This window comes from Geospiza fortis, unplaced genomic scaffold (assembly GCF_000277835.1).
Source record: "Geospiza fortis unplaced genomic scaffold, GeoFor_1.0 scaffold265, whole genome shotgun sequence".
Classification (NCBI taxonomy): domain Eukaryota; kingdom Metazoa; phylum Chordata; class Aves; order Passeriformes; family Thraupidae; genus Geospiza; species Geospiza fortis.
Genome location: NW_005054393.1, coordinates 557,284 through 568,252, shown reverse-complemented (window position 1 = coordinate 568,252; position 10,969 = coordinate 557,284). Strand labels below are relative to the sequence as shown.

Genomic DNA, 10,969 nt, shown 5'->3' with positions numbered 1-10,969 from the left:
ATATATGAATGCAACTGATGATAATTAAGAAACCATATTCATCAACCTTGCTTTCATATTTCTGTGTCTCATTTCCTTACAAATATTATGACAACTGCCAAAGTGCACATTTCACATACTTAATAAACATAGCAAAACCAGCACAAAAGTCCTGATTTTTTATTTCATTTGCAAAACCAGCATAAAAAAGAGATATATTGGGTTAAACCTCTGAAGAATCCAAGGGCAGCAATGGCACTAGGGTCCTACTGCAAGGCAAGCTGAAGCTGAGTAGGTAGACAGTTTCTCTTTGAAATCTACTGACAGGGTGCAATTTGGCAAAACTGCTACCCTAGCTGTTAAATTTAAGATATGAAAGCCCAGTGCTGCAAACACTTCCTGGAAAGTGCTGAGGGCAAACAGAATGCAAGCAGTGTTACATGGGCCGATAGCTCTTCATAATATGCCTCTGAAAATGAAAATTTGATTTAGAGTCCTCTACGCGTACTATATCAAATTAATCAGGTGATCTAATCATATTGTTTCAATGGATTAAATCTCTTGGCTTGGTCTTGGGAAACTCTGGTGTTACAGTTTATATTGCCATCCAAAGCAAAAGATGAAAAATAAATAAACATGCCATAACTTTGAATTCAATAATTAATTAAATAAAAATATGTTATATAAGCTATTGTTAGTATATATGATTTTTTACTGTAATTGTAAGAACTCCTAGACTATTGGGAATTAAGGCCATGCCATATGTCATTTAAAGGATCATTTCCCTTAAATTTGGCATAGGATCTTGGATTTGACCTAGAGCTTAATGTCTCCAGGGATTACTGATCACCATATATTTAGCTAGACAGATGGACATTTACAAGTCCTGAATTTCTGTAACAGAAACAGCGTGTAATTACAAAGACTGCACATATCAACATTCCAGTAACTCATTCAGCTTTATATTTGCAGGAGTGAGTTTTGGGTATCATGCTTGTGATTCCTTGAAAGGGAAAATTTTCAAAGGGCAGAATTCTTAACGTGTGGTGCAAATCTGGCTCTTTAGTGACTCCAAGCAGATTATTCAGAAATGGAACATTTCAAATTACTACTCCTTTACGCTCCCAATTTTGAAGAAATGTCTTGTAGCTCTTGGTTAGGTGCTATAATTCTATTAATTTGAAGGGAATGTGATTTAATTTCTGGAATGTAGATTAATTATACTGAATAGTCCTGTTTTAAGGCAGCCTGAGAAGTGGTCTCTAAGTAATATGAGTTCATGCTGAATATTATAAAACTGCATGCTATATTATACACTTACTATCAATATCTATCTGTATTGTGGCAAGGTCTGCAGTACTGATTATAAACCAAGGAACATTTGCAAAAACAAGTAATAAAAAGAAAACCCTTATTTAAAAGACCAAGGCAGATAGCTAGATGCTGCAATTTTATTCTGACAATTGGGAAGATTATTCCTTTCCTTTCTCTTTTTCTGCAACCTGTGGAATTATTGGACTTTACATTATGTCTGGAATAAACAGACTCAGCCTGAATGAAACTTTCATTCAGTGATATCTTCTTAGTAGTGGGTTTTTTTTAAGGATACAATGAATAGTCACACATAGATTATATTTTCTGTGGAGAATATGTAAAGGAAAAGCTATAAAGAAATTAGTCTACATTCATAACTTCAGTTCTTATGATGAACATCTTTGGTGTCAAGGGCTTCATATGTAAGTGGCGACTGTGAACCATTTCTGGAGCACAGAGGAGATAGAAAAAAGCAGGCTCTATGATGGAGCTGATCTGACTATGAGTTATAGGTATTATAACCAACTTTTCTCCCAAACCAATACCCCATCCCTCCAAAAATCTTAATAGGCTTTTGAGAGCCTCCATTTAAAGCTGGCTGCATAAAATGATCCTTTGATGAAAAGGGATTGAAACAAGGGTTAAAGTAGACATTGAGAGGTTATTGTAGAGGGCACATTGTTCATACAATCCTCCTTTAATATGTGTGGTGTGCACCTGCGATAAGATGATTCATTAGATAAGGCCTCACTTTGACAAGCTCCATCGTTCAACCCTCGGGGTAGTGATGGAACAATTCTGCACCCACCCAGTAAATATAACAAGGTCAGCATTTTTTTTCCCTGGGACTTGGATGGTGCTAGTGAAGCTCAGGAAGCATCTTTGTTTATGTGCCCTGTTTAAAAAAAACCAGGGGAGGTCCTATAAAGTGTTGAATTTTATTTTTTGATGGGCCAAAATAAAAAAACTCACTCTTTTTCCGATTAACTAGCAGAAAATAGCCAGGAGAAGAGCTGCCCTTTCTTTTTTATCCTCCTCACTAGTAAACAGTAAGAGTAGAAACTAAATTTTAGATTCACGTATCATCCAAGCTGCATCATTTCAATAAATGTTTTTCAGAGTCTAACATCCACAAAAACACTGTGGGTATCACTGTATGCCCAATTTGTAGAATTTAGAATAATGACATTCAAATTACTCAATTACCAGTTATATTGACAGATCAGTTGCAGAGAAACAAAGCGTTGTATTAATTTTAGTCCTAATAAATGCAATAAAGAATGAAAGTGGTCACTATCTGAAAGCACCTTAAACATGGTGTATCAAAAGGATTATTTTTATATATATGAATTCAGATGCATATGTTTCTGCATCATACTAAGAGTGAAACTGAAATAGTTTTAACAAATAAACAGCTCCATAATGTAGGTAATGCACAATCTCTCTCTTAGACACACTAACTCTTAAACAATATTCAAGTTCCTGTTTGGAAAATTTTCTTTGAACCAAAATAATCTCTCCTATTTGCATTTACAGGCTGGCATAGTAATTGCAAATTGCTTAACGTAGTTAATAAACAAATGAGGAAGCCACTCAGATAACTCCATCCCTGATACTTCATTACAATTTCTTTTCCTTTACTAGAAACATTTAATGCCTTTTAAGAAATGACATCATAAAAAAATGCCACAGAAATGCAAAAAAGTGAAGCACCGTACCACTTCAGTAAAGGTGTCTGTTATTAGGCTTATGTAAGTGGAAGAAGACAGATGGTATCTTTGTTAAAAATCACAGGGTTGCTGGACTTTTAAAATGGTTAAATAGTAGTGCATGGTATTGCACTACGATATTTTTAAAGGGATGATAAATAAAACAAACAAATAAAGGGCTGATAACTAAAACAAACCCTTAGCCTTTTCTAGCTTGAAAACACTCTTTAAGAGTGCCTAACTTCTCCCTATTTCTCAGACCTTCCATTTCCTTACCTTGTCTCACAAATCAATATTTATTTATCTTCAACATGTGCACTTTTAAATTGCTGTCATACAAGCGGAACTGATTTTTGTCCCAAGATCAGCCTGCCATCAGAATTCACTGTTTGCTCTATCTTCTACTCACCTGTCCTTGTGCATTAGTGACGAGCTGGCCTGTGACCCCCTGAAGACTGGAGAGGGCGTTTCCAAAGGCCTGGGAGTTTGCTATTGAGCCCATGGCTGCTGCTGCTGCAGCTGCTGCTGCTTGACTTGCTAGTGGATTATTAACCAGCTGAAAAAAAAGGAATACAATATAATGATAAAACCCAGGATAAACATGTAATACTAACTGGATAATATAAAAGTGATAGCACAATAACTCTTATGTTATTTTAATGTTTTTTACCCACTTAACTGTGTGCAGAAATTGTCCGCTCCAAGAGCTCAAGTTTGAGAGGTTCCTACTTCTGGGGCTTTGAAAATGAGTAGTTTTAAAAAAGGAAGAGGAAATTCCATGTTTATGTTGAAGAATAAAATTCCCTTTTTAACCCTATATTCTCTCTCCTATTTTTTTAAATCAAGTTATACTTGATGTGTGTCTTTAGGCTCAAGTTGCTAATGCCACAGGTGTAGCAGCTTAGTACTGCTGTAAAGAGCAATCAGTGAAAGACTAGCACTTGACTGGGAGCGGAATGTTTACTTGGGGATATTCAGAACAGAAACTATTTTACTGATGACCCCAAACCCAAGAAAAATCTGCAAATCCTTTTAATTGTCATTATTAAATAATCGTCTCAATATCTAGATAAATCACATTAGAAGCCTCAACCTTGTACGTGACGTCAGTAGATATCAACTAAAAATTCAAAATTCATTTGCAAAATACAATACTAGAGCCACATGCTGCTTCTCAAATGTGAATGATTAGTTCCAGGACTCATACATTTTCAGGAAATAATTTGTATTGCCTGCTTTAGTCAGTTCTACCAGAATGCACCATAGAAAGCATAGAGCATGGTCATGGCTTTCACCTTAAAGACTAGGGGAATCCCATGGAGAAGCAGTCCTATAAACTCCTGTGCTTATCAAGCATACAAAATGTGTTCTCCTCTGTCAGAATCAAAAGTTGTCTTGGACATGGCTTTTCCACTGGATTATTGGGAAGTTTCTATTTTCTTATCCTTTTCTGAGAAAGGACAAACATTGAACGAAGCACGCAGGGATGACAGTAAAAAAACGAAAAACATTGGGAACCATCATCACTTGGACAGCTGTCTTGAGAACAATCAAACTGAGTTTAAGAGGCCGAAAATATGCTTTAGAGTGGCTTTGCCTCCTAAGAATCATTGCATTATAGCAGAACTTGCAAAATATGCATTAGCAGGGTAGAGCAACCAGAAGTCTGAGGGACATAATAGTCTAGGGACATTTTATCTTAGACTGAGATGAAAATGCTAGAGTTTTTAAACTCAGGAAAGCATTATGTTTGAGCTGAAATTGGTAGGAGTTCTAAGTCCTAAGATGACCAGTAAATTATCTATCTTTTAGAAATGGAGAGTCACAAGCCGTGGTAAGGGATATACTCCATAGACAGGCTCTGCTTCAAAATAGGTTATAAAAAATTAATCAGTGATTAGTAGATGTTTTAAGCATGTTACAGATATGAGTAGTGTGTATGTTATAGACGTTTAGAAGCCCATCAATAGAAGATGTCAGATATGGTTATAATCTATGCTTATAAGAAACCTACTTGTCTGTTGGACATTGCAAAATCTACAATTGATTGCTCATACATTAAAACATCTATTAATCATTCATTAGCCTCTCATGAAGTATTTATAAATGCAACCTTGATATAAAGTGTTGCTTAAAGGGGTGCCTTGGGCATATCCAATCCCTCTAGAAATTGTAAAGTAAATAACTAAATAAAGATTAGTAGCAATGCCAGACAGAAAAGATGACATTGTTTGGAGGAAATATTTTGATTTGGAAAAAATTGTTATATGAATCTCTAAAAGCAGTTCACAGCACCCCATGGCACGAAAATCAAGCAGGAATAAAGCAGAAAAGGGGAAAACTGCAATGCGTGCTTGATTAGCAGTCCTGATGAGCTGAGCTGTGAAGAGAACTGAAACCAGTACAATGACCAAAGTGAAGCTCAGTCCCTGAATACAGACTGCAAGAAATTCCACTGACTGCACAAAGGTGTGAGTGCAAAGGTAGCTGATGCAGTCTTCAGTCATTTGGGTGGTAGCCCCTGAGCATGGCAGTGTAATGCCAGAGAACAATATAAGTAAACTGGTTGGTTCTCTGCTCAAAACAGTGCCATTTCTTAACTGTCCAAATCAGAAGCTAGCAAACGCTGCCTTTTTTTCTCTGCCTTTTTTTCACAGCACTGCGTTGGCAGTACTGGGACTTGAAGAAATTCTTTTATAGCCGTAAATACTTGGAGAAGAAAGGGGCAGCAGCAAGACTGTAAGACTTTCAGAAAAGGCCTTCTACAATCTTATTAGCAACACACAAATTACTGAACCTCTGATCCTGGAGCATCTGACTGCAGGTATACATGACAATCTTTTGACAGTTTCTCAACATCAGCTAATAAACCACATTAGCTGCTATATTCAGGGCTTTAGAGGCATGTAAGAACAGCTGCTTGGGAAGCATAAACAAGCTTTGTGAATCTGGAAACTACAAAGGGTTAAAACCTTCTAAAAATCAGACTATCACCTTCTAGAATCTCTTTTCCATTTTTCTTGCACCAGTTTTCAAAAAGTGTACCTTTTCAAATACAACAATAAAATTTAATTACAACAAACCCTGGAGACACTCAGGATTGCTTTTAGTTGCATCACAGAGATAAGCTACTTATTAAAAATGATGGTAGAGGCTGTGATATTCATAGGTACCCTGAATAGTACCACGTTCCAGGAAAAAATACAGGGAACGGGCCAAATCGCAGGGTAAGAGACTTCAAAGTGCATATGAAACCAGCCCTATCTATTCATAAGTCTGATTAAAAAGGAGGGGATGCATTTTTCTTTGAGTGTTGACTTCAAGTTACGCTCTATTCAATTGACCCCTTTTATCCTGTGTGCAAACTGGGGATGAAGAAATACATCTCATTTCATTATGTCTGGACACCAAGATAACACATTGAATCTTTCTTTTATTCAAAAAATAAGATCTCTAACTTGAGAGGTTTATGCAATTTCTCAGTGAAGGTTGGATCCCTAAGAATGCATGTTGGAAATATTGGAAATATTGTGAAAAATCCCACAAAGAGCTCTTCCTATTTTGTTTCTGTATTTAAATAATGATTTAATTTGGAAGGTTGAGGTATTTGGAGCTGTTGATTCCAGTGCCCAAATCTCTTCTCCAACTCAAACCACCAGCCATAACAGTAGATAATAGTAATCTTTGTTTAAAGTGACAGACTGGCCCTCTTCATGACACTTCTGCTACTAACATGATTATATGAGAAGCAAATTTTATGAGGAAGAATCTTCAATAACTGAGTAGATTTAGTACATTTTCTGAATTTCCAAAGCTGAATTATTAAAGGTAAAGCACATGAAAATTGTCTACTTTAAGTCAGTAAATACAGAAGACATTCCAGTGTGACAAACAGAATTCACACAAATAAAACAAATCTGAGAAATTCTGGTGAATGAAAGAGGCACTAACAAGATCCTAAAACTGTGCCATGCGAAGTGAATGTTTCTATGATTAACACATAGTCTTCAAAAAAAACCAATTTGAAGAAAAGTGTGTTAGAGTCAATGCTGCAAGCAGTTTTCTTGAGAGCCACAAATACTTTTTCTTTTGAAATAATATAATCTTCCTCTTTATTTGGAAAACTAACTTAGCATTTCATTGGAGTTGCTGTGAGAAACTGACCAAGCATTCACCTATTGTTGAATACGATCAGATTTGATAACCTACACAGTAGTTAGGCGCTTTTCTTTATAAAAGGCATGTCCTACTGAGCTTTCAGTCTCCTGGTCTGGAAATCAAAGAGCCAGTTTTAGTCATTACAATATAATTCAGTCAACAAATATAAAGAAAAAAGCAAACAGTTCTACTAGGGAAAAGTCAAGACATTTCAGGATGCCAGAGCACCACATGAAAAAATGGGCATGTAACCTGAAAGGTAATGTCACTTTATGCCATGCCAGTATATAAATCTTGTGTGTTTTCTAAAGCACTTGTGGAGGAGGCTGCTATCTGAGTGCAGCAATGGAGAATTTGAAGGACATATTGCAGAGTAACTTCAGGCATAACTTCATTTTATAAAATAGTATTAGTGTTTTTCAGAAGGACTGTTAAAAATCACATTTCTGGATATCTCCTAGAGATTGAATTAGTGTACAAAAGTATTATATTTGGTTAGGGACCAACAGATCCTCAGTCTCATGTTCTCTGACAAACTCTTCTGTAGGGAGCATCACACTACTAGATTAGCTGCTAAGATTATTTGCTAAAACCAATGCTTTTCAAGGGAAAACAAATATAATAGTTGAGAAGAATTCAGCAATGGCTCTCAGTCAGAAACACATGACATTTTTCTTTTCTACCCATAATGAGTGAAAATTTTATTCACAGAAATGAATTTTTATTATCAGCATAGCATGTGCTTTTGTAGGAATTTTTAGACAAGAATCTATCTGAATTCTATTGTATTTAGCTGATGAAAGAATTACAGGTTAAAATATAGTGGGATTTATTCCCATTTTTTTCTCAGTGGCTCGTGAGACAAATTTTGGGTAGTAGCACTGGACCTTAAGGGAAAAGACTGTTTCATACTGAGCACAGGCTCCTGAGGATATTCTGATAACATCTTTGTTACAGTGACTAACATTATCATCTGTATTGGGTGTAGATGGAAAGGTTTTGGTAGTGGATCAGCTGCAGAGGAGAAGGATAAAAAAACCAGAGTGAACAAAACAAAGGGAACAGCAAGGTCAGAGAAAGGAGAAAGAGTTGTCCCACAACAGTGAAAGAGTCCCCACTGTAGCCCTTGGAGGACCCTGGAATAGGCATATGGATATTTCCTGGCAAGAACTGTGATCCCTGGGGTGCCAGTGCAGGAGCAGGGGGAAAATGTGAAGAGAAAGGACCAAAAGAGGGGAACTATTAAGGACTGACTATAGCTCCCCATTGAGAGTGGGTAGAAAAGTCAGGAGTGAAAGAGTGAAGTCCAGGAGAATGGGGAGAAAAGGTTTTTTAGTACATGTCTTTGTTCCTCATTTAATTGGCACTATATTAAAGTTGATTATCCTCAGGTTGAATCTGTTTTGCCCTCAACACTGATTGGCAAGCAGTCCATCTTGACCCATGAGTTTTCTCATCCTGCTTCCTCTCTCACACCACTGAGGCAGTGAGTGAGTGGCTGGGTGGGCATTGCTAACCCTCCACACCACTGCACAGCAGTAACTGGAAACCATATCTTGCAACAACAATACTCAAGTATTTTCAATACCTTGATGACATAGAAGCAGAGCATTTCAAGTTAGATACCCCTATGCTTGGTTTCTAAACATGAGTGAATTGAGACAGAAGTGCAATGAGCCCTGAAAGTCCCCATTAGCTCTTTGGGCAAATTCTTTACCTAGTGTTAATGCATATATTCCTAATTGTTTTCAATATGTATATATACCTGGGATCAGTTGATAACTCCCTGAATTTACATAAAATCTCATGGTCCCTGAAGGAATTAAAAAAAACACTCTGGAAAGTCTACTTCAATTGAATCCTTGGAAAGCACCTAGGTATGACAGCAATAGGAACAAAACAAATTGATCATAATAATCAACAAGATCATCACTTATCACTTACATAGAATTGTGGATGAGTGAGCTCTGTCAATTTAATTTATTTTTAGGATTTTAAGTAAAATTCAGTCAAATTTTGAAAAATATTGTGAACATGCAAATCCCAAGAAAGTCAAGAGAGAATACACAGGCAACATAAACCAAAAGGTGTTAATTTCATCCAAACAGATGCCATGAGCAAGCATTTTGGAAACTCTGCCTGGTTTTGTACTTATCAGTTAGATTATTTTTTTAATGTTGATCTTTCCCTCCCTCCGTCCCTCCCACCCTCCTTTTTTGTTTACATAATAGGATAATTGCAACATTTAACTTTTGTAAATGAACATCAGGGTAAAATGTCTGATAAAATGGCTGTCATAGAGCCTAATCATGCATAACTATTTGAAAATACACCCAGCAGGCAAATCCCAAATTATGAAAAAAAAAATTAAATCTGTCAACATTTAGTTTTTGTACACTGTTGTGATATGATCAACCTACAAAATGTACAATTTAGTTATACTACCCAGACCCATCCAGCAATGTCTGCTTATTTCAAAAGTGCACAGATCTAAATTTGCAAATGGTTGTAGAGGGTAAGAGTTCTAAATAGGCTGCTTAGGTAGACATTTTAGTATATGCACATGGATCAGAAATTTATGTGCAGCATACAGTGTAGAGACAAGGATATTGAAATATCTGAAAGCACTGACTTGACAGAGACACTTAAAATATCTGGTTCTCACAGATACTTAGTCTGCTCATTATATGCATTTATTGTGGTTGAGCTATTTGCTGTCTAAATCTATGCTGAATTTTCTATCAGAAATAAGTACTGATAGTGGTATCGCTGATGCGACGTGACTTGATTCAATGCAAAGTGACGCGACCTGAGGTGATTGGAAGTATGCAGTGCTCATGTGAGCCTTGATATGACATGGATAGAAGAGGATGAACAAAATTTCTAGAAATATCTTTGTAAACAAGGTGCTGCTGGTCAAATTTGAACCAGTCTGAAAACTGCAATAACAATTTGCAAAATTAAAAGGGTATATTTCTTATAGAGATGTGGCAAAGCAAATAAAGAGCGGACATCATTCTCAGGTCTCAGACCAAACTAATGGAGACATGAATAAGGAAGAGCACATCAGGCTAAGAGTGAGCAGACACCACCCTAGCCACTTCAGTTTCTTCTATATTAGTCACAGATAGAAAAGAGAGGAGAGGAAACTAGAAGAAAGCAATCCTCATTGGGCCTAATCCTACAACATTAAATTGAAGGTGTCAGCATGTCTGAGGCTGGGTCTTATATGTTTATAAAAAGAGAAAGTGGATATTTTTAAGCATATTTAATATCTTTCAATGCAAATAACTACAAAATGCAGATGACTGACCGCTTTAGCAGCAGGTCAGTACTTACAGACTAATCCTAGACTCCTGTCTTGTAGGTTCCTGACTATCCACATTTACAACTTACAAGTTTGAAATGTTCCAGATCTATTTAAGATGGCACCTACTGAACAAGACTTCAGTTAAACAAAGGCATCTTGGTTTTGTCTGATTTATTTGGTTTTATCTGATTTTTTCTGAGTTACTTTTGTGTTTACATAGTTTTTAAAATATCTGAAACTGTTTCTTTCATGCATGACGCATATGTACTCCAAACAAAAAACATCTAAATTAAATTTGGCATCTCTAATAATCATAAATTGTATCAGTACTTATAAAAGAGGAATGAGTACAGAAAAAGTTATCTGTATTCTCTAGTTTTCTGAAGTAGTTCCCGTGTGTTGCAAGAATGAAAGCAAAAAAGTGCCCTCTAAACTTTTTGAAAGGGGCTGCAACACAGTTCATTTCACATTGGTTAGTTTCTTGGTTCCTGTGTTTGTC

The 10,969-nt window shown here is 36.3% G+C and overlaps 1 protein-coding gene across 1 annotated transcript in view; it reads right to left on the bottom strand.

Moving 5' to 3' along the window:
• Positions 1-10,969, bottom strand: part of POU6F2 (POU class 6 homeobox 2) — a 248,070-nt gene that overhangs the window by 49,145 nt on the left and 187,956 nt on the right. The window contains exon 5 of the mRNA XM_031060864.1: positions 3,412-3,558. Coding sequence (XP_030916724.1) covers positions 3,412-3,558 — 147 coding nt within the window. The remainder of the gene's footprint in view (positions 1-3,411; positions 3,559-10,969) is intronic.